The 24565-nt window shown below is 46.0% G+C and overlaps 1 protein-coding gene across 4 annotated transcripts; it reads left to right on the top strand.

The window, feature by feature from the left end:
- The first annotated feature begins 2 nt into the window (after positions 1-2).
- Positions 3-23749, top strand: STRADA (STE20 related adaptor alpha). 4 transcript variants are annotated; one of them, XM_040438874.1, is made up of 13 exons: positions 3-52; positions 730-789; positions 3432-3489; positions 5159-5187; positions 11016-11121; positions 12902-13023; positions 13291-13399; positions 13582-13705; positions 18600-18771; positions 18855-18959; positions 19045-19277; positions 21656-21698; positions 21782-23749. In XM_040438874.1, exons 2-13 carry the CDS (start codon positions 778-780, stop codon positions 21932-21934), a joined length of 1266 nt encoding a protein of 421 aa, XP_040294808.1. In that variant the 5' UTR covers positions 3-52; positions 730-777; the 3' UTR covers positions 21935-23749. The 4 variants fall into 4 exon arrangements, with proteins under 4 accessions (XP_040294808.1, XP_040294812.1, XP_040294810.1 ...); XM_040438876.1 differs by having other exon boundaries at positions 38-56; XM_040438875.1 differs by lacking the exon at positions 3-52 and adding an exon at positions 97-220.
- The last annotated feature ends 816 nt before the right edge of the window (positions 23750-24565 follow it).

The following is a 24565-nucleotide window of genomic DNA, read 5'->3' as shown; positions in this document are numbered from 1 at the left end:
TTCCGGCGCAGAGCGGAAGTAGCCGAGGTCCAGGCAGGCAGAGAAGGAGGGGGTGTGTATTGTATCAGTCAGTGTGTATGTGTTGTTACAGGTTACTGGTACTGGTCCAGTCACTCGTGTATGTGGTGTGTGCTGCTAGTTACATGTAGCTGGTGCCCCTTCGCCTAGGGCTGCTGGGGTACTGTAAGTCTCAGCATGCCTATGTCCAGCACTCATACAGGTATATGACATACTGGTATTTGCAGCTTCTTGTGGTTCAGGTATTATTGGAATACTATACAGACTTGCTGGGATTTGCAGTTCCCCAACAGCACTGCATGGAGGGGGCTATAGTGTGTGTCTATTTCACATCTGTCTGGGCACTGTTCACAATGGCTTCTATGACAGACTAGTATATGGGATCTGTTTTATATTTCATCCTAACAGATAATTTCTCCACCAGATGTCATGCTTTTCACTACCACAAAGAGGACACAGATATGTAGATTGATTTTTAAATTTTAAGGGGCGGGGGTGATATTTGATAGGTTGCACAGATCACCAGGAATCCTTTTTTTCCTGCTTGATCAAAAGGTTGACTCGCCGGTGCATCTATTATGTGAGCCATGGCATGAAAGTGTGTGTGTGTGTGTGTGTGTGTGTGTGTGTGTGTGTGTATATATATAAATCTGTAGCACATGGTATGGTTGGAGGCCGTAATGTGATGTCAGATGTTCTATCTCTCTGCAGGTTCTAGTTTATGGCATATGACTAATCCTTCACCATAAAGAGGACCCCATGTCTTTTCTCGTGAGTATTTCCATGCACATTGCATGTCCCTTGAGAGGTACTTGTCACATTTCACAAGGGAGACAAACTGAAATACAACCAATCCGACAAGCCTTTAAGGGGTCACTGAGTTTTCCGAAAACCTTTGGTATGTCATAGAGCAGGCATCCTCAAACTGCGGCCCTCCAGCTGTTGTAAAACTACAACTCCCACAATGCCCTGCTGTAGGCTGATACCTGTAGGCTGCTCAGGCATGCTGGGAGTTGTAGTTTTGCAACAGCTGGAGGGCCGCAGTTTGAGGATGCCTGTCATAGAGACATATCAAAAGTTTTTACTCTGGGGCATTCCGAGTGCTGAGACCTCCTCTGATCGCTGGTGTGTTATGCGAGTTCTTCTCTCTCCTCGGTCTAGCGATAGGTGGGGTTCTTGGCACTCAGAATCCCGCTAATCAAAATTTCTCTATGTCAGTGGGGGAGATTTATCGGGAGTTTTCTGAACACTCAGTGGGGGAGATTTATCAAACTGGTGTAAAGTAGAACTGGCTTAGTTGCCCATAGCAACCAATCAGATTCTGCCTTTCATTTTCCAAAGGAGCTGTGAGTAATGGAAGGTGGAATCTGGTTGCTGTTGGCAACTAAGCCAGTTCTACTTTACACCAGTTTGATAAATCTCCCCCAGTGACTCTGTAAACAGTGGCCATTTATTTAACCCTGTCTCATTTTTTAATCCAGTATGCTGCACTGATTTATATAAAATAAAAGTGACAACCATGTGTGCCGGCCAGGTCTGTGCTTTGGTCCGCAATACACGGGCACCGACCGTTTGCAGACGCTGACCCATTCATTTGAATGGGGTCCGCAATCCGCATCCAATGGTCTGCACTTCAAAAAAGTAGTGCATGCAGTACTCTTTTGCGGTGCAGAGACACGGACAGAAAACCCACAGAAGCACTCAGTAGTGCTTCTGTGGGCTTCTGCTCCGCACCGCATCATCGGGACTGTGGACCCATTCAAGTCACTGGGTCCACATCTGTGATACGGTGCACACACGGCTGGTGCCTGTATGTTGCGGACCCGCTGTTTGCGTTCTGCAATATAGGCGTGGCCAGGCAACGGGCATGTGCATGAGCCATAAAAAGAAAAAAATATATATGCAAGCTCCTCCGTTCCAGTTCCCTGGAACCAGAAACAATGGGAACAGGAGCCTCCATGCAGGACTGGAGGGCTTTATCAGCAATCCTGGCTGTCACAAATTTTTGTACTAATTCTGTCTTTATAGTGCTGCCCTGCATAGACATAATTTCAGGATTTTTTAGTTTTTGTTTTTATGTCCTTTTATATTGATGGCCTTTCCTTGGGATTGGTCATCCATTTCTTAACGGCAGTGGTCCCGCACCCCTCTTCAGTTGTTCTGCAGTAGTTATGGCACTTTAATTGCTGCAGTATTGCTGATCAATGAAAGTGCGAGGGACAGACCCCCGCTGGTCGGGTATTGGTAGGTTATCCTGAGTATAGGCCATCAATATGAAAGGATTGGAAGACCCCTGTAAAAGGAACCTGCCATGATGAACATGGTGTCTGACCTACAGGCAGAGAGAGCAGGAGGAGCCGAGAAGATTGACATACTGGTTCTAAAAGTGGTGCCGTTTGGCGCAGCCAGGGTTTCTACACTTTTTCTGACTTGCTCAACAAGAAGCCAGGGTTTAAAGGGTGGAGGTCTAAGTTGTGCCATTTTGTGCTAAAATTGTGCCAGAAATGTGACACAAGTTTGTGTTTCAAAGTAAACCAACCAATAGTTGGTATAGAGTTATACCAACTGCACCAGACTTATCATTCAGCCTGAGCCCCTGTGATAAATCTAGTGCAGGTCCAGACAGCCGGTCTAGGCTTTCACCATCTATAGCCTTAGTAAATCTGGGACACCATTTTATGGAAAATTATTAAGTATAACCTGTATTTCATTCATTTAAAAACTAGGCTTTGAAGTCAGAGAGGCGTCCTATCAGTGATTGACCGCTTTCCCTCTGCTGCTGGCTGATCACGCTGCACTTTCAAGGTGTCGAGTTCCCTTTAAATGATACAAATCTTGCTTCCTGCAGCCACCACTAGTGGGAGCTCATTACACGCAATGTTATTATAGAGTTCAGTGTATAAAATAAAAGCTGGTAAACTCCCCCTAGTGTTTAGACACCGATCTAATAAGATAAAAATATACTTTGTGATCCTTGCTTGTTACTTGTTGTCTCTTCAACCCTGACTCTGTCTCCTGCTGTTAAAGGGGTTTTCTGGGATTTTATTACTGATGACCTATCCGCAGGATAGGTCATCGGTATCTGATCGGTGGGGGTCTGACACCTGGGACCCCTGCCGATCAGCTGTTTGAGAAGGCTGTGGCCTTCTCTCAGCTTTTCCTAGGCCATGTGATAACACGTACATCGTTCATGTGGCCTAGGAGAAGCTCAGCCCATATAAGTGAATAGTGCTGAGCGCGATACCAAGCACAGCCGCTATACAATGTACGGCGCTGTGCTTGGTGAGCACGGAGAAGGCTGCAGCACTCACAGGAGCACCGGTGCCTTCTCAAACAGCTGATCGGCGGGGATCATCAGTATAAAATTCTTGGAAAACCCTTTTAATCGGACATCCCTTTCTTTCTCTCCGCAGCGTTGGGTTTCAGATAAGATCCTGGTTGATGGTTTGAGAGAATTAGAGTTTTTTGGAGGTAAGTCAGATTTATCCGTACGATACAAAGAATGTCCTTTGTCTCTTGCCTTGTACTTTCCACACTCCAAGCAAATCTAATACACTGTTTCCTGCCTAGTGCAGGACCGGAGGGAACAGTGCATGGCTATTTTCTTTCGGTGGGTCTGACCCCTCAGAGTGTCCCTTTAACCCATTTAAAGATGCTATAGATTACTATGCATGCAACAACGCTCTCATGTGAGCTCTTCTACCAAGCTCCACTTTTACATAGTTTGTACATTAATGAAGCTATATCACATGTTGAACATTTTGACAGTCCAGTTACATTGCTTTACTTGATCAGTTTCTCAGTTATATGAGGTTTTATTCTTTGTGCAGAGATAAAACTGTACTTTGGCTTTGTTTGGAGTAGAAAGCAGCAACCAGATCGATCAATCGGTGTAATGGCTCGTCCACATGACCGTTAATGTCCCGTGCCCGTGTTGTGAACCGCAAATTGTGGTCCGCAATGCACAGGCACCTTCCGTGGGACAGGCGCATTAGGGATCATAGACCCATTCATTTGAATGGGTCCGCGATCCCTCCGTTCCGCAAAAAGATAGAGCATGTTCTAACTTTTTGCGGTGCGGAGGCACAGCACGGAACGGGACCCCAAAAAGCACTCCGTAGTGTTCCGTATCTCCGGAGTTGTGGACCCATTGAAATGAATGGGTCCACATCCGTGATGCGGAATGACAACGGAACAGAGCCCGTGTATTGCGGATCCGCAATACGGGAACGGGACACCAACGGTTGTGTGAACGAGCCTAAGATTAAGGGTACTTTCACACTAGCGGCAGGATGGATCCGACAGGCTGTTCACCCTGTCGGATCCGTCCTGCCGCTATTTTGCCGTGCCGCCGGACTGCTGCTCCGTCCCCATTGACTATAATGGGGACGGGGTGAAGCTCGGGCGCAGCACAGCAGGCCGCCGGACTAAAAGTACTGCATGTCTGACTTTTTAGTCCGGCAGCCTCTCACCGCGCGCTGCCCCGGAGCTCCGCCCCCGTCCCCATTATAGTCAATGGGGACAGAGCGGCGGCACGGCGAAATAGCGGCAGGACGGATCCGACAGGGTGAACAGCCTGTCGGATCCGTCCTGCCGCTAGTGTGAAAGTAGCCTAAGGCCTCTTTCACACGACCATTATTTTTTAAATATTTTTTTTCGTTTATGTGCCGTCTTTTGCGTTCCGTATACGAACCATTTATTTCAATGGTTCCGCAAAAAAAACGGGATGTACTCCATATGCATTCCGTTTCCGTTTTTTCCGTGGCTCCATTCAAGTCAATGGGTCCGCAAAAAAAACTGAACCCATATGGAAATGCATCCGTATGTCTTCCATATCCGTTCCGTTTTTGCGGAACCATCTATTGAAAATTTTATGTCCAGCCCAATTTTTTCTATGTAATTACTGTATACTGTATATGCCAAACGGAAACGGATACGTGAAAAACGAACCGCAAAAGACTGAAAAGCCCATACGGTCGTGTGAAAGAGGCAAGCAAAGTATTTACAATGCCAACCAGCTTTGTACGTAGAATTTAACCATTGAAGGTTGTTCAGAAGTGGAGTTTTCATTTAAAGCGGAAGTCGTGTGCTATTCATGTGCTGATATAAGCTGAGTGGAACCTCCTCTCCCTCCCTCCAGACTCGCATTTAGGGGACTCCCGAAGGAAAGTAAGTGAGACGTCCTGTCTATGCACCACGTGTCTGTATGTGCTGCATGGAGGCATTATGATGTGACGCACAGCTTCGTTCCCAGCAACCTGGTCAAGAGAGAGGGGCCTGTACTTCTGTCTTTGTGCCTGTAGAGTATGAGCAGGTTGATGATATGTGTAAATATAATATGTAATCTATAAGAAGGAAATTAGTCATGGTGTATTTTTATGATTGGCCGTTATCAAAGGGGTTGTCTATTTCAAATAGTCCTATATAGGGATAAGGTAATGGGGGGACCTCCATCAATTAGCAGGAGTAGAAAGGGACTAAAAAGAGTGTCTTTCTCTCTGGAGGACTTCCGGCACTCCAGCTGTGGTGAAACTACGACTCCCAGCATGCTCCATTGATTTCTGTGGAGTTCTGAGAACAGTCAAGCATCTTGAGCGTTGTAGTTTTACCACAGCTGGAGTGCCGGAGGTTAGCCATCACAGCCCTATCATGTCCGTGCATTAAAAGGACCACCCATTGATTTCAATGTTTCCTTTTTATTGCTTTTTTCCCCCCACATTTGGTGGCGCCGCAGGCAAATTGAGCTCTTGTTGCCTGGTTCCACTTGGGATCCTAGCAGCGTGACACTCCGTGACTGGTGTACTTTTGTGAAATGCTTGTAACAAAAAATGATTGTCCAAAAGTAGATGCCCCCTTTAACTATATGACTTGTTGAAGTATTGCAAGTCATTTCCATTATTTTATTATACTTGATGTAGTGCTAATGTAATTTAATTCACTTTTTAAATGTCTTTTATGCTGATGGCATATCCACAGGGTAGGCTGTCAATATCAGATTGGCTGGTGTTCGCCACCATGTACCCCCATCCATCAGCTGGTCATGCGCTCTGCTGCTCCTTTCATTTCTATGGGACTGGCAAATGCTATAGAGAGGAACGGAGCATCGGTGCCCGTGTCTGAACTGCCGCTCTGTCATTAGAGGGTCCCCATTCCCAAAGGTAGGACCCCCACCAATCTCAGTCATGGATAGGGGATAACTTAAAAGTATCAGAATACCCTTTTAAAGGCATATGAAATCAATAGGAAAGCACTGCAGGCAAAATCTGGTAATTACGTATCACTCCTTCAAATGTAAGGACAAACCGGTAATACAAAGTCACTGTACGCCCTCCAGAACAGAAGCTGCTCTTTGTAATGGATCCTAATCCAGGATAATACAGAAGTGTCCCAGATAGGGGTCTGTCCTCTATGAAGTCCATGTTCCCTATTATCCTTTTCTAATGGGGTGGCCATTTTAAGAAATGTCCCTTTCCCTAAAGGGATTGTTTTTTTTTATTATTATTATTATTATTACTATTTTTATTTTTATTTGCCTTTGCTTAATTTTCCCTTGATAGAAAAAAATTGAGCCCCATGGTGGGTCCCTAGTAACATCTGCCGTAGACCAAGCTGCTGGGATGAGACTGTGGCGCTCACATACGTTTTTCCTGTAATGTACGGTGTTATGACGTCTGCCATTTCATTATCATGCTCCATTCAGCATTTCAGATCTCTGTTATATTGCTGTCATGTCCTTCCATGGTGGGCAAGGGCGCCCTAGGCCCTCTAAGTACACATGGTTTAAAGGGTTACTTAGCCACCTCTGCTTGCACAGCCAAATGTAAACTACCTAGTCTACTATTGATATGTCCTATATTGATGCGTCCATTATGGTTGTCACTGTCCCAACTGAACAGTCCCTGGATAGCTGTATATACATCAGGACTTAGTCACAGATTAGGTCATGAACAGTGGACATAAATCTCCCCCTTTAAAAAGTCCTGCATGCCGACTGTCGAATGGACACCAGTGGGGTCCGTTCAGCTACGTGCTGGATCCAGTACTTGTATTAATTACAATGGAAATAACTAGTGGTGATGTGAAGAAGACCTGCTGCTCAGAAGCACAGAGGAGGGTCATAGAGAGCTCTAAACCCCCTACCCCTTTTAAAGGTGCATGAAACTTGTACTGTGGAGTACTATTGGACTGACGCCTCGTACTGGTATATTATTGGTGTTAAAGTACAGAGGACAAAGTTCTTTTAGCAGGTTGATCATTCTTGCCTTCCGTACTGCATCTCCAAAGAGAATTGTATTCATTCTGCAGTGTAAATGCCTATTATCAAATACCCTATCAGGGAATTCTGAGCTAGTAGAAGAGGGGTAGACCCCATCCAAGACCCCTTATCTATTAGCCAGAGCAGAGAGCAGCTACAAAGAGTGTCTCTCTCTGGTAGATCTAAAACCTCTGAGAAGTCATTCATTTCAATAGGAAGTTGTAGTGACTCCTATCCCCTGTGGGGGCGCTGCAGGGAGGTTGAACACTTGTTGCCCGTTACATTACAGCTGATCTCTAGGGGTTCTAGCATAGGAACATTCTGATCAGTATATCACTGGGGCACCCTTGTAAGAAATGCGATTATAGAGAGGAAAAAGGTTTTTATCATCTCAGACTTTGGTGGCATATTGCTAGGATATGCTACTAATATCAGATAGGTGGGACCCGCCCCTATCTCCTGAACAGGTCCCCCAGAAAGAGAGTGCACCTCACCTGCGCAGCATGATCTCTGTTGGACTGTGGCTGCGCACGTGTGGCTGCCCTATGCTCTCTTCTTGGGTCCCATACCTATCTGACATTGGTGGAATATTCTAGCGATATGCCACCAAGGTCTGAGGTGAGACAACCCCTTTAATGTCTTAAAATGATGAGCAAACATCACTGCTCCTGCCTGTGCCCCCTATGCCTAGATAAATCCTGGCATAGCACATCGGTACCCTGTACAAATGTGCTATCCCAGGATTTAGCATAGTGTTGCAAGCTGCTGCCTGTGCCCGCTCTGCTCAGCTAAAAAGTTCTGGCATAGGGGTACTAATTTCTGTACATTCACATGACCTCTGCACCCAGTCACTGGCCTCAGCAGTGACGTTAGTGTGCCAGTGATTGTAAAACATATCATAGCTGCAGGACTGGCAGAGATCACTGCAGTTAGGTAAATTTCCTAAACTCCGGGGCCCTTTTAAGCTATGTGCCGACAAGTCCTATTTACTAATGAATTATCAAGTAACAGTCACACACGTAGCAAAGCAATATCGGCTTCAATAAGTGGGGGGCTTGGAAACATACATTGGTGTTTTGTGTATTGTACATCTTTTCTGAACATTGTAGGCAAAGAAGGGGTTAATGTAGTAGTAATGCATTTTTAGGATGTACAGTACAGACCAAAAGTTTGGACACACCTTCTCATTCAAAGAGTTTTCTTTATTTTCATGACTATGAAAATTGTAGATTTACACTGAAGGCATCAAAACTATGAATTAACACATGTGGAATTATATACATAACAGACAAGTGTGAAACAACTGAAAATATGTCATATTCTAGGTTCTTCAAAGTAGCCACCTTTTGCTTTGATTACTGCTTTGCACACTCTTGGCATTCTCTTGATGAGCTTCAAGAGGTAGTCCCCTGAAATGGTTTTCACTTCACAGGTGTGCCCTGTCAGGTTTAATAAGTGGGATTTCTTGCCTTATAAATGGGGTTGGGACCATCAGTTGCGTTGAGGAGAAGTCAGGTGGATACACAGCTGATAGTCCTACTGAATAGACTGTTAGAATTTGTATTATGGCAAGAAAAAAGCAGCTAAGTAAAGAAAAACGAGTGGCCATCATTACTTTAAGAAATGAAGGTTAGTCAGTCAGCCGAAAAATTGGGAAAACTTTGAAAGTAAGGGCTATTTGACCATGAAGGAGAGTGATGGGGTGCTGCGCCAGATGACCTGGCCTCCACAGTCACCGGACCTGAACCCAATCGAGATGGTTTGGGGTGAGCTGGACCGCAGAGTGAAGGCAAAAGGGCCAACAAGTGCTAAGCATCTCTGGGAACTCCTTCAAGACTGTTGGAAGACCATTTCAGGGGACTACCTCTTGAAGCTCATCAAGAGAATGCCAAGAGTGTGCAAAGCAGTAATCAAAGCAAAAGGTGGCTGAAGAACCTAGAATATGACATATTTTCAGTTGTTTCACACTTGTGGAATTATATATATAACAAACATGTGTTAATTCATAGTTTTGATGCCTTCATAGTCATGAAAATAAAGAAAACTCTTTGAATGAGAAGGTGTGTCCAAACTTTTGGTCTGTACTGTATATTTCATAATGTGGTAAACTGTAATGAAGCAAGTAATGGGATCTGATAACATGAGTGGTTTGCGTGTCTTTCTGACTACATGCACTACGTCCTGGTGCTGTATGCGGTCAAGACACGGTACAGAGAAGGGCCTGGAAGAAGACCGGGGAGGGTGAGTTCTGCGCACTGCTTCCCGCAGTGCTTTCCTCGCCACTCCCCGCGCCTCCCGCATGCTTATGATCGTTTCCATTATGGGTGGCCGGGAGCACTGCTGTGCAAGAAACGTCAATAAAGGGGAAACTTTGAAGGAAACGCAGCGCAACACAAGTACGGCAGCCATCTCTTTTTAGGACAGGAATATTCCCATTTAATGCTTCAGATTAACTGAAGGTAGATTACAGATTTTTCTTCCTCCTTTCTGATATGCAGGCAGTTGTCCATTTTGGTCATTCTCCCTTTTTTGTAACCCCCGTTCAGAAATGTTGTTCTGTAGAAAGCATGGAGCAGTGTTCCTGAGAGGCCAGTAACAAACATGACTGCCTCAGTGCCGGGTCTCGCCTGTCTTGGTAGTGAATAGATAGTAGGCGTGTGAATATGTTCTCTGATTTATGGCATGTGTATTTGGTAACCTGCTTCTGTATGATTCCCACACCCAGGCAGTTCTGCTGTCTCAGAAGACATCTTATACATGTATAATTAGTGGTGTTGTACAGGATTGAAAAAAATGGCTGCTTTCTTCCAGGAACAGCCCCACGTGTGTGTGTTGTTACCGCCCTGTCCTATTGACTTCAATCCGATACCAGACACAGCAGCCATGTTTTTCTAATCCTGGCCACATAATTCTGGCTCCATCCTCATTGCTGCTTGCGCTCAACCATTCTGACTGGTTGCATGTGGTTTGAAGCATATGTATTGGTGCTTCATTTCATGCTGGAGTAAATGGGCGGGCAGCATGGTACGCCGATACATACACCATGGTCCCAGGCACAATTGCTAAGCCATGGCTGGAACCTATTCTGGATTCTACTTAGCAAACAGCCGACCAGAATCAAATTCCTTGGAGCTATATAGGAATTATTAGTGTATATCTACCTCCCTTGACCATATAGATATAACCTAAATGTATACATTACTTATCCTATGCTGACCCTGATTTACAGTATGTATTTTACTTCAAGGCTGCATTCAGAATTCTGCTGGAAACAGTCAGCAAGCTTGCTGGGAGGCACTCCCCTAACAACTTAGCTGAGCTCCTGTGTTGCAGAGGGACAGTTACTTTTGCACGTATAATTGACATTTCAGACCATGTAAATCTTCACACTAAGGCACCAAATCATCAGGGAATGCCGAGAGACCTCATCTCTGAATCTTGCAGAATTGTGCATGCAGCTCTGCAGTATAACATAGGCTGCATCAAAGGCCCCATTGACAATGAATAATAATAGAGCCTCATGCACCTACTAATCCATGGACACTTCATTCTCGTTCCATTAATACGGCATCTTAATTAAACATCATATTGTCATTTTGTCCACATTTGGTGTTGTAGTCCTTTCCATGTATTTAATACCAGTGTCATGCTTTCTCACCCGTCTGGCATCATACGTCACCATCTAGTTAACCTTCCACAAATCTAATGGCCTCATGTTCTGTTCTTTGTGCTTCACCTCCAGACGGATGAAGCAGCCAGTGCAGAGTCTATAGCCTCCTGTCGTGGTCCGGACACCATGGGGGTATACACACCGGACAGTACTTGTTATGATCTGCTCACTATTATAGGTAAGAGGGGAATACGGAATGGGGGTGGGCTCTGATACCCATGTCCCATAAGGTGAATAATGCCTGGTTTACTTGTAGGATCCATAATTTTTACCCGGATAGTTCTTTCTTTTCTCATTTTCATATGTTGCTGGTTGCAAAGTAAAATCGTGAAAGGCATTTCCTTTAATATGACATCTGATAATTCAGAAAGTCTAATATTCTGGCACTTGCTTGCAGCACAAACCTGCAGGGACCATAGGCAGAAATTAAAGACTAAGCAGAGAACACATTCTTAGGACTCATGCACACGAACGTATTTTTATTTTCGTGTGCGTTACGTTTTTTTTTGCAGACCGTATGCGGAGCTATTCAGTTACTCCGTGTGCGTTCCGTTTCCGTATGTTCTATTATTGTCTGCATAACTGACAAGGATAGGACTTTTCTATTAGGGGCCAGCTGTTTCTTAAGCAAAATACGGAATGCACGTGGATGTCATCCATATTTTTCGCAGATCCGTGTTTTGCGGACTGCAAAATACATACGGTCGTGTGCATGAGCCCTTATTGTGCATACAAACGATAATGGCTGACCGATTTTTCCCTATAAGAAATGCAAAGTTATTTCTAATACAGATTTATAGCAGTAGCGTCTTGTGTTAATATTTTATTTACTGAAGGGGTTGTCCCCTTTTTACATTGATAGCCTCTCCTCAGGATAGGCCACCAATATCTGATCGGCAGAAGGCAGGCACCCTGCACACTCCTCCCCCTGATTTTTCTCATTCACCCCCTCCTCCCCCCCCCCCCCCCCCCCAAAAAAAAATCAGCTGTTCCGGAGTGGCTCCAGATTGGAAGTAGGTGCCAGAACTGTGTAGTGGACAGAGCTGATTACTGCAGCGCTGCTTCCTTTGAATGAGTGGGTGCAACGCTGCAGTAACCAGCCCCTTCAACTACACAATGGAGCCTTGTAGTTCCAGCGCTTTAGCTACTCGGGAACGGCTGATTGGCAGGGGTGCAGTGTCCAATCTCTACTGATCAGATGTTGATGGCCTATACCGAGGGCTAGTCCGTCGGTGGAAAATACTAGACAATGCCTTTAGAGGGGTTGGCCCATATGGGACTTTGATGGCACATCATTAGGATATGCCATCAATGTCAAATGTCTCACCTCTAGAACCTGATCCTATCTAGAGAACGGTGCCACCAAAGTGAAAGACAGTTCAGAAAGTAGCCTAGTGAGCACGTTCTAAGTTCTGAAAATATCTGTTTATGCACACAGACTGGGGTAAATAAGGCCATAAATGTATGGTGCAACAGAACCCAAAATTAAAGAGGTCATCTCGTGATTAATGGAAGAAATTAAAATCAGACATCATATAGTACACAACATTCTTTCTAACAAAGCTAGAACCAGTCCTGTACCTCACATGGATCCAGAGATCTCCCTATTCATTGGTCCAATTGTTCTGCTAGATTTATATCAAGCCAAGAGCTCAAGGGGAGTGTCCTTTCTCAGAGGGTGTGTCTTTCTTGTCTAGCTCTCCCTATCACAAGCTCAGAAGGATGAAACTGAGCATGTGCGACCTTCTCAGTGAGCTGGACAAAGAAATAAGTAAAAAAACAAACAGCAGGTGGTGCTATACAGATACATTTTATTGAACTCAGCATCTGTGGTAAATTACATGCAGTTACATCCAGGTGCTGGTTTGAAAACTGTACTGAGAAAATCCCTTTAAGGGAAAAAATGTAGAGCTCCTTATGTACTTTTGTTTATTGAAGGTATTCTTTTTTTCCTATAGGAAAAGGCTTTGATGACCTGATGACCGTCAACTTAGCACGCTATAAACCATCCGGAGAGTATGTTTGTATCAGAAGGGTTAATATGGAGTCCTGCACCAATGACATGGTTGCTTTTCTGCAGGTACGGTGAACACACGTATGTTTTGTGAGGGGCAGTGTCATAATGTGAGAAAGGAAACCGGTCAGAGGACTAGTGGGAGATGTTCTTTTCTGATTTTGAAGGACAGAGTTCCATACATGATTACTAGTGGGGACGGGGGAGGTCACATAGAGACTAAAGTAAAAGAGCAGTGATGGGAAGCTCAGCTTTGTACCTTCTATGTTTGGACTAATCCTATAGTTTGGATAACCACTAATTTGTTCCCTTAACCCTTTTTCTTCCCTGCAGACTGAACTCCACGTGTCCAAGCTGTTCAATCACCCCAACATCCTCCCGTACAGAGCAACCTTCATTTCTGATAATGAGCTGTGGGTGGTCACCCCGTTCATGGCTTATGGTGAGTAGAATGGGGCAAACGAGTGACAGAGCAGTCCGTGAACATCTTCCTAAGGAATTCACCACTGATAGGAATGTAGAACCAGTTACCATGTCCTAAATCATTACCAGTGCAGTATATTGAAGGTGCTTGCTACACGTTTCTCTGCACACTGACCATGCCACTGTGTTTATTTTTTACAGGATCAGCCAAAGATCTGATCTGCACACACTTCACTGATGGCATGAGTGAGCTGGCAATCGCTTACATCCTGCTGGGAGTGCTGAAAGCCCTGGATTATATTCATCACATGGGATATGTACACAGGTAGTGCCATCAAACCTTCAGTTTCTGCATGTCTTTGAGTTACCCTTTCTGTCCTCTGATGTTTTCATCTTCTGGAAAAGACACCCCTACAGCTTCCACTGATATTGTCACCAAGCTTTCCCAGACTCCTGAATGACAACATGTTCTAGTCATGCAGTGATGGAAACCTCCACTACATAAAGCCTCATTCACACGTTAGTGTTTTGGTCAATGATTTCCATCAGTGATTGTGAGCCAAAGGCTCCATTCACATATCCGCAATTCCATTCCGCATTTTGCGAAACGGAATTGCAGACCCATACATTTCTATGGGGCCGCACGACGTGCGGCCCCAATCTGGAATTGCAGACCCGCCCTTCCGGGTCCGCAATTCCGATCCTGGAAAAAAATAGAACATGTCCTATTCTTGTCCGCAATAGCGGACAAGAATAGGCATATTCTCTTAGTGCCGGCAATGTGCGGTCCGCAAAATGCGGAACGCACATCGCCGCTGTCCGTGTTTTGTGGATCCGCAAAACACACACGGATGTGTGAATGGACCCAAAACCAGGATTGGAGCCTCCACAGACATTAGGTATAAGGGAAAGATCTGCTCCTGTTCTGTCTTTAGAGCCGCACCTGGTTTTGTCTCACAATCACTGATGGAAATCACTGACCGAACACTGACGTGTGAATGAGATGAGACACAGTTCCAACCACCTACCGGCTGGGAAACAGCAAGCTATAATGTTTCCCTAACTCAGAAACGGCATAGCTTGTTGTGCTACACTGTTTCAGTATCTGTCATGCACGGCAATGAGAGCTACTAAAACAGCAAAGCGCCGGGAGGTGGTCGGTACTGTCTCATCTCGCCTTAGTAACGGTGAGATGAGACAACCCCTTTAATCGTAGCCCTGTTGCTTGCCGTCCAACTTTTACAGATGCGTGTACCATTTTAGCAAGAATTATTTTTTATTTTTTATCATCCGTCTCATTGGGGGACACAGGCATTGACCATGGGTATAGCTGTTGCCGCTAGGGGGCGGACGCTAAGCACACAAAGTGTAAGCCCCTCCCTCTTCAGCTATATCCCTTGCTGCAGGGACCAAGCTAATCAGTTTTAGCTCATGGTCTGTAGGAGGCTGACCTTCCTGCGTTGCAGGTCTGCTGATTTACTAATTTTGTGGGGGTTTTTTTCTACTGGGAAGCTTCAGACCAGGAGGTCACCCAAATCCCCTGCTCGTTCCCGCTCTCTAGAAGAAAAGGAGGACCAGAGGTCCCTTTAAAAAAATCTCTGTCTCCCGCCAGCAAGCGCATCACCACGGCCGCCCCAGTGAAAGTCCCCTCTGTTTCCGGTGTAGTGTCCCACACCGAGGGGCCGCACATCGAAGGTGGTGATCCGGCTGGAGCCAGGGGAGCAGAAGACTTCGAGGCAGTCCTCTGACCGGCCCGACTCTGGGGATCATGGGGCACGTGCCCATCGCGGCTGGGCCCAAACATCCCCCCCCCCCCCCCCCAAAGGGTGTCTGTGTCTCCCGTTTCCTCGGCCTCTCCTCCTGCTAGAGAGTCTCACTCCGACGTCTCCTCAGCTGAAGAGGCATGTTCTCAGGAGAGAGGGTTAGATGAGGATGTTGTCTCACCGGAGGGTCACCCAAACTATCCTCCATGGTGAACAATTTAATTACGGCAGTTATTGCGACGTTGCAGGTTGAGGATCCAGCTCCGTCATCTGCCAGCGCGGGTGTTTCTTTTGGAAGTCCCGTCATTCGCACACGTGTTTCCCCAGCCATCAGGAGTTTGATTCCTCTCTCTCCAAGGAGTGGAATTTTACCTGATGAACATTTCATGTTGCCAAAACGCTTGAACATCCTTTTCCGGAGGATTTGACTAAGAAATGGTCAGCTCAACCTATAGTGGACCCGCTAGTTTCCCGCTTGGCTAAACATACTACCTTGCCAATGGCGGATGGGGCTTCTTTCTCTGATATAAGATAAGAAGCTGGAAGTGTTTTCAAAATCTGCCTTTGAATCAGTGTGCACAGCACTGCAGACGGTGTTTGCCGCTACATGGGTGAGCAAGGCTATGGGAGAGTGGGCAAGTAATTTATGTCAGGGTCTTGACTCGGGAGTCACCTCGGGGGAACTTGCAGTTGTGGCCCTGCAGCTCTCGCATGCCAGTGCAAATATTTGTGAAGCATCTTTGGACGCGGCCAGATTTATGGCTCGCTCGTCAGCCCTGTTGGTGGCTATTCGCTGTACCCTTTGGCTCTCCTGCTGGGTGGCAGATAATGCTTCAAATGCTTTACCATGAACAGGGGGCGGTCTAATAAGTCAAAAAAGCAGAAGCCTTTTTTTTCATCCCTTTCGGAGTTTTTCCAGCCCCAAGGGAGTGTCCGATAAGTCGGCCGCAGGCCAGAAGCGCAAGCCTTCCTTTAAGCCGCGGCCTTCCTGGCATTTCCGTCAACAGGGCTCCAAGTCCTTTAACCTTAAGAGCTCCACTGCATGACGGGTGGCTCCCGGCACCCTCTGTTCGGGTGGGCCGTCAGCGTCATGCTTGTTTGGCTGGTTCACATCTCAGATGCGTGGGTGAGGGAGGTCATTGCAGAAGGCTACAAGCTGGACTTCAAGTCCTCCCCTCCATCCTGTTTTTTTCGGTCGTCTCCTCCGGCCTCTCCTGCAGCCGCAGATTATTTTTTTCTGGCAATTTACACGCTGCTTCAGCAAGGTGTGATTTGTTCTGTTTCCTGCGCAAGACCGTTTTCAGGGGTTTTACTCCAATCTCTTTGTGGTTCCCAAAATAGAAGGGACGACCCGTCCCGTTCTGGACCTCAAGGCGCTCAACCGTTTCCTTCGCGTCCGCAGATTCCTGGATGGAGTCACTGAAGTCGGTCATTGCATCCATGGAACTGGGGGAGTACCTGTGCTCGATAGACATCAAGGGCGCTTATCTTCACGTGCCCATATGCGTCAGTCATCAGAGGTTTCTTTTTTTCACAGTGGGTCCATTTCACTACCAGTTTGTGGCTCTCCCATTTGGCCTCTCCACGGCTCCCAGGGTCTTTACAAACATTCTGGCGGCAGTCATGGCCCTGCTCTATGCCAGGGGGATCGTGGTGATCCCTTACTTGGACGTTATCCTGGTGAAGGGTCCGTCGTTCCAAGGGACGGCAGACAGCCTGAGCATAGTCCTGGACACCCTGGAGCTCTTCGGATGGATCGTGAACAGACAGAAGTCTTATCTTTATCCATCGCAGCGATTGACTTATCTGGGCATGGTATTGGACACTTGTCAGGCCAAGGTATTCTTGCCCCCGGAAAAACTATCCGCTCTCCATCTTCAGATTCGCTCATTGTTGAGGCCAGCTCCGGTTCCCATTCGTCGCTGCATGCGGGCTCTGGGGCACATGGTTTCTGCCTTCGAAGCAGTCCCCTATGCTCAGTTCCATACCAGAGCGCTTCAGAGAGCCATTCTGTCGAGCTGTGATCGCTCCCCAGACTCCTTGGATCGGCCAATGCGTCTCCTTGCCCCAGTGTACTGGGCCCTCAGATGGTGGATGACCTCTCCGATGGTGACATCGGGGCATTCGTTTCTCACTCTCCGTAGGAGGGTGTTAACAACGGATGCAAGCCTCAGGGGTTGGGGGTGGGGGGAGTGTTGGAATATCTCTCGGTCCAATCAATGCAAGGAGCGCTCCCTTCCAATCAGTATTCTGGAGTCGAAGGCGATTCGGCTCTCTCTGCAACACTGGGCCGACTATCTCAGGGGTTGTCCGGTGCAGGTGCAGTCCGACAACTCCACGGCGGTGGCGTACATCAATCACCAGGGCGGCACCCGGAGCTGGGCGGAGAAACCGGTTCCGGCACTATCGGCAGTTCACATTCCAGGCATAGACAACTGGATCGCAGACTTTCTAAGCCGGGAGCGTCTCGATCCTGGCGAGTGGGCTCTTCACCTGCAGGTCTTTTTGGGATATCTGCGAGAGGTGGGGTCAGCCGAATGTGGGTCCAGGGACCCCAGGGCCCTGGCATGCGATGCACTGGTGATCCCGTGGAGTCGGTTCGCGTTTCCTTACGTGTTCCCACCTCTTCCGCTCATAATGTGATTTTCTTATGTCTGGCTTCTCCTACTGCTTTTGCACTAAACTGATTAGCTTGGTCCCTGCAGGAAGGGATATAGCTGAAGAGGGAGGAGCTTACACTTTGTGTGCTTAGCGTCCGTCTCCTAGTGGCAACAGCTATACCCATGGTAAATGCCTGTGCCCCCCAATGAACGGAAGAGAAACAGATTTTACGGTGAGTACAAAAATCTAGTTATGGCTGCCTACAGTCAGCCAGCTGTTATAGTACTGGCTGTACTGACTGGCTGCCATGTAAAGGGAATCTGTCAGTAGGTTTGTACCTTCAAAACTGGCTGATCTGTTGTGTCTTGGTCCCATGTTCATATGTGCCCCCTTGCTGAGAAAAATGTTTTAGTATGTGCAAATGAGCCTCTTTGAGAAATGGGGGCATTGCCTTACATCTAGAGGCTCTACTCTCTTTGCAACTGCTGCTCCCTCTCCACTTTGACAGGGCCAGGCAATGAAAACGATCATGCCTGGCCCTGCCAATCAAAGTGGAAAGTACGCAGCAGTTGCAGAGAGAGTAGAGCCTCTAGGTGTAATGGCACTGTCCCCTGTTGCTCTAATGGGCTCATTTGTATATATTAAAACATAATTTTTCTCAGCAATGCAGGCACATATGAACATGGGACCAACACATGCCTTTAGCTGTGCACATGTAACAGGTCAGCCAGTTTCATAGGTACAAATCTGCTGACCAGTGTCATTTAATGAATGCCGTGCGTAACAGAATTTTATTTTCCTGTAGTGTGGTCTGCAGTAGATTCTAATAACTCTGTGTTCAACCTCTTCCTCTAGGAGTGTGAAGGCCAGTCACATTCTCATCTCCGTGGATGGTAAAGTTTACCTTTCTGGTCTGCGCAGCATCCTTAACATGATAACACATGGACAGCGTCTTAAAGTCGTCCACGACTTCCCCAAGCACAGCTCAAGGGTCCTCCCATGGCTTAGCCCGGAGGTCTTACAGCAGGTAGGGGAAGGGTACCTTTTGTGAGGTGACCTTTTCCCCCTTCTTATTGTGCATTGATATCTCTGGATTTTTTTTCCCTTTAGAACCTACAGGGGTATGATGCCAAATCTGACATCTACAGTGTGGGGATCACAGCGTGTGAACTGGCTAATGGTCATGTGCCATTCAAGGACATGCCAACGACACAGGTGAGGGAAGGGCTGAGAAAACAGAACATAATGTGGTTTATCTATGAGTAATTTCTTTCTCAAGCGTCCTTCCTCTTTCTGCTAGATGCTCCTGGAGAAGTTGAATGGCACAGTACCCTGCCTGCTGGACACCGCTACCATTCCCGCCTCCGAACTCACCATGATGACCTCTCGCTCAGGGGCTGACTCTGGCATTGGTGAGGGGACATCCTGTCGCCCGTCCAATGGGGAGCCAAGCATGCATCCATACAATCGCAGCTTCTCTCCTCATTTCCACAACTTAGTGGAGCTGTGTCTGCAGAGGAACCCTGCACTCAGGTAAACAGAGGGTGGCCTGATCATACATAACCCCAAGGAAAGGTATTACTACAAGCAAATGATATCATAGGCTTCTTAAAAGGGTTGTCCTATTACAAGAACTTCTCCTATCTTATGCCAATCAAGAGAACGAGGGGCCTGTGTTCCTTCGTCTGAAAGAAGCAGGAGACACACATGCATGTCCACTGCTCCATTCAGTACAGTAGAAGAAGGAAAGATAGGAACCTCTGTGTCGGCACTGTCAGCAGGAGTCCGGTTCCGGGTAAGTATTAGTAAAAGGGATTTATTTACAGTCAACTCGTTTCAAGGGCGGTGCGCCCCCTTCCTCAGGGCAGTAATACACATGACCTCAACAAACAAGGGTTTTTAAAACCATTTTTGGCGCGTAGGCCAGCGGGTGGGAAGGGGTGGAGGGGGAGAGGGGCAGACCCTGGGCATGCTTATGCATAATCTTCTATGTTAATAGTGCAATGGAGGGGTTACATACATGTTAATGAACATTTGTAAACATAGAGCCTGTTCTGTTTATTATTAACATTATGGATCGGCGGTATGTTGGTTCAATATAGCACAGGCGCTGTGTGCTTGTTATACAGCAGATGCTGCAGCCGGCTCAGTGTTGAAGTTCAATAGTGAACACTGTGTATCTGTTTGGCTAGTTGGTTACCACATTCAAGGTATATGTGGTATACATAGTATCTAAATTCAGCTGTTCGTCCCCATACATATTTATTAACTGCAGCGCTGAGTTTTTCTGTTGGAACATAGGGCTCGACGATGCGAGCGATACTCAGCAGTTATTGCGCTGGGGAGAGAGCGAGTTCAGTGTTAAGGGGAAGAGAACGGGGTCAGGTATTTGTACCCTCAAAACGATGTGTGGTTCATGAAGCGATCAGCCACAGTAGCTGTAGTTCGTTATCAATTTTTGGAGATGAAATAATAATTTTGGAGTCAATTGTTCTTATTACCTTCTTATCACTACTATTATGTATTTTTATATTTATACATTATATATATATATATATGCAATCACGCCTGTGCTATATTAAACCAACATACCGCCGATCCATAATGTTAATAATAAATAGAACAGGCTCTATGTTTACAAATGTTCATTAACATGTAAGTAACCCCTCCATCACACTATTAACATAGAAGAATATGCATAAGCATGCCCAGGGTCTGCCCCTCTCCCCCTCCACCCCTTCCCACCCCTGGCCTGCGCGCCAAAAATGGTTTTAAAAACCTTTGTTTGTTGTCATGTGTATTACTGCCCTGAGGAAGGGGGCGTTCCGCCCTTGAAACGCGTTGACTGTAAATAAATCCCTTTTACTAATACTTACCTGGTACCAGACTCCTCCTGACAGTGCTGACACAGAGGTTCCTATCTTTCCTTCTTCTGCTGTACTAATCATTTATCCCGACAACCGTACCCACGGCACAGGTAGGAACCAAGGTAGCAGCGCAGGCATCCCATGTGTTGATCGGGCAATATCAGCAAAGTACAACATAGCCAACAGCACATGGTAAGCGCAACTGTTTTTATGTTATTACCCTAATGAAACAGCGTCACACGTGAGGCGCTGCCTCCTGTCCTTTTTCTTCTTTTGCACTGCTCCATTCAGCCATATGGAACTGCTGGAGGTTAACAAGCTCTTATACCTATCTGCTACTTCTGGCAGTCCCATAGAGATGAATGGAGCGTTGGACAAACAGGCCTGTCTGCCGCTTTATTTAAACTAGGGAAACATGTACCCCTGTTCTCATGACGGGGCTCCCAACGGGCGAACCCCCAGCGATCAGAAACTTGTTATTTTGAGGATAGAAGATAAGTTCTTGTAATAGGACAACTTCTTTTAATGACAGACTCCTCTCAAGAGCTAATTGTCTAATTTAAAGGGAATGTTCAACATGTTGCTTTAGAGCAGGAGGTGCTGAGCAGATTGTCTAGATTCAGTAGAACTCTGTCACATCGAACTTCGGCCAGAAAAAGTTTCAATGGAGTGAGCATGGTGTCACTGCATCTGTGTTCAAACCCTATGGGAGTGACGGGAGGGGGGCTTATGGCTAGGTTCCCCTATTCCAGCGATGACTGAGAGGTCTCAGTTTTATTGTTAATCACCTATGAGGCGATAAATATTTGTTGCTGGAATACCTCTGCATAATCATTGCCCCCTCGGGGCTTAGGAGTCCAGTGGGCAGCCCTACTTCATCCACTGCTCAGTGTGCACAGGCTATTCTTCCATGGGGAATTTAATGTTCTACTGTCATCAGACAGTGGCCTTTTAGATAGATTCCCACATCAGTATTGGATAGAGGGGAGGGTTAATTTCTGGCTTCTTACTTTTGGCATCATGACCTTTTCTTCTTTGTTGTAGGCCGAATGCTGGCACACTGCTCAATCATTCCTTTTTCAAACAGGTAAATAGTGCCTATGCCTTCTATCAAAAAGGGGATAGCCTAAAGCGGTATGATACTTAAAATCTAACCTTTTCCACTTCCAGATAAAGCGCAGAGCGTCAGAAGCCCTCCCTGAGCTACTCCGTCCTGTGTCACCCATCACCAACTTTGAAGGAGCAAGGAATTCAGAGCCCCATGGTGTGATGGAGTTGGCATCTGATCTGGAGCACTTGGATGTGGACGATTGGGACTTTTGAGGCAAAAAGGAGGGACTGGGTAGGGGATGGGGAGGATACAAATCCTGTTAATGTTTACACCGCATAGGCCCCATGGGAGGGGTCTCACTTATTGTAGGTGCATGAGGAAACCTACCACCAAAAAGAAAGTGTAGACGCTGACACTGGTGTTAGCGAAGTTCACCTCTCGCTTTGTTTCCATTCATGGGGACCGGTGCACTGTGCTGGAAACCTGTTCTATCAATGCTTAGTTAACCTGGTCGGCACTGTATGGATCTAACACATCACTGTTAATGAGTGAGTGAACATGGGGGCACAGATGTCCCTGGTGTAACTCAGGTCTCGTTGTCACCTGCTAGTAATACACATGGGAAGCCTTTTCATTGCTGGTATGCTCCTGTAATGTTTAGATAAATCCCGTTTATCTCCACACACTTCTTGTGATATATAATCATTCAGTCTTACTATAGCACTTAAAGACGGGGCAGTAATACCAGTGTGGTTTTTAAGGTGATATGCATGTGATTTATTTTTAATAAACTTTTATAGCTCACCCACCTGAAATCATCAGTAGGCTGACATCTGACTTCACACCCTTCCCTTTGAAAATGTAGAATTGCAGGACAACAGAATGCATTTTATAGGAAAAGGGATATTCTAACCAGTGGGTTAGTCTCTGTTGGACCTCAGATGGCCATTCTTTGGTGCTGTATTAGGAATGACCTTATTCACAATTATCACTGTAAAGGCTCATGCACATGTCTGTTGGACCCGCAAAACACAGAAAGCAGCTCCTTTATTGGAGAGAGGGAAGAAATTATCACAATGGCCGCCCCCCCAAACCACGTTTACAAGTTCTGTCTGGTATTGAAGCTCGACACCATTCACTTGAAAATGACACTACCAGACATATCCCATGAATACGTGTGGCACTGTTTCCAGATAACTCCCCTTTAATGGAGCAATTTAAATGATGAAAGTGTATTAGAGAACTGCTTTAGGAGCAATATCCTAAGATACAATATAGGTCCATCATGGGCAGGCTGTAAATCGGGCTTATGGGATAAGAAACAATATGGTCTGTCTGTTTTGTTTCCCCCCCAGAAATGGGGCACTCTTGTGTCTGGATTGGAGAACGGCCCCACAGGGTTGAACTGGTTTAATACTGCACAATCCATGGGCAAGAGCAGCATGGTTTCTTGGGGCAGACCATTTTCAGCCCCTCTGAGGGGTAAGATATAGGATTTATAAAACATAATCTGTAAGTACAACTAATATGCTATTTCAGTATGAATAGGAGGAAGGAAACACATGTCTGAATGTTCTCATGATGATTCATTCTAGATTTGCACGTTTTTGGGGTGCAACACATGGGGTTTGGTGTAAGTGTCTTCAGAGTGCTTCTTTTTCAGATATACTCTGTAGTCTGGCAGAACCTCATGATTGTCAGTATCCTTCCTCCTGTAATACATACAAGGACTGATCAGAACACTGCATTATAAGGCGGACAGTATTCTGAATAGCAGATTTAGATTTCATATAAAGAAGGGTCTTTCTTGTATTTTAGTTCAATTTGATGACACAGTCATTGGCTGATCACAGATTGCATCTAGAATCTCTAGCCCCTTCTACATGCAAAGAACTTTCCCAAGTTTGTGGCCTTCCTATACTCCTCAATCTGCACCAACATCAAGACTTCAGTAGCACTGTCCACCTGGATAATAACTTGTTCCAGTGCCACTGTCGTCTATGAGCACAGCGTGGTATTGCAGCTTGGCCCTGTGCAGGTGAGCTGCAATACAAGACACTGCCTATGGAAAACAGTGGTGGCTTTTTATATATATATATATATATATATATATATATATATATATATATATATATATATATATAAATTTTTAAATGTGTAGGGAAATTGATAATAGATTTTTTTTTTTTTTTAAAGTTACTTGATTGATTTGGGATTTTTTTAAAGTTGTCTTTTGGCAGTGAGCTGCCCATCTGCATTGTTCAGCGCAGTACTGAATAGTAAAGACGTGCCTACCCTGCCCTCACCGTCGTCTTCATATATTCCCTAAAGCTGGCTATGAATACAAAAAATTGACATATAACTGCGGCAATATATTTAGTGAGCGCACCGGACATACAGATCGCACGGACACTGTCAGCACTCTACTGACAGTGTACCGATGTTAGACAGGACAGTGTGTATATATATTATCTATCTATCTATCTATATATATATCCGGAAAAACGAGCGGCACTCCGTTGGATAAAGAATAGTGAACCTTTAATCACCCAGGTGGTGCAGCGTTTCGGCTCTGCTCTTGAGCCTTTTTCAAGCAAAAAGGCTCAAGAGCAGAGCCGAAACGTTGCACCACCTGGGTGATTAAAGGTTCACTATTCTTTATCCAATGGAGTGCCGCTCATTTTTCCGGATTTATACATTGGGGTAAGAAGCCTATTCCCCCTGGGACGTGCACCCTACTCTTCACATTCATTCTACCAGTGCCGCCATTTTTCTTGTAATATATATAATTATTCATGGCCAGCTTTAGGGAATATATGAAGTAGAAAGTGAGGGCAGCGCAGGCAAGTCTTCACTATTCAGTACTGTGCTGAACAGTGAAGAGGGGTAGCTCACTGCCAAAA

Source organism: Bufo bufo, chromosome 6, assembly GCF_905171765.1.
Source record: "Bufo bufo chromosome 6, aBufBuf1.1, whole genome shotgun sequence".
In the NCBI taxonomy this organism is placed as follows: Eukaryota; Metazoa; Chordata; class Amphibia; order Anura; family Bufonidae; genus Bufo; species Bufo bufo.
Note: the sequence above shows the minus strand (reverse complement) of the source record. Positions and strands in the feature narration are given on the sequence as shown.

Excerpts from the sequence above, each read along its gene's own strand:
- STRADA (XM_040438874.1), top strand. Across the intron at positions 3,490-5,158 it reads AGAATTAGAGTTTTTTGGAG|ACTCGCATTTAGGGGACTCC; the intron begins GTAAGTCAGATT and ends CCCTCCCTCCAG. Across the intron at positions 13,706-18,599 it reads CACATGGGATATGTACACAG|GAGTGTGAAGGCCAGTCACA; the intron begins GTAGTGCCATCA and ends CTCTTCCTCTAG.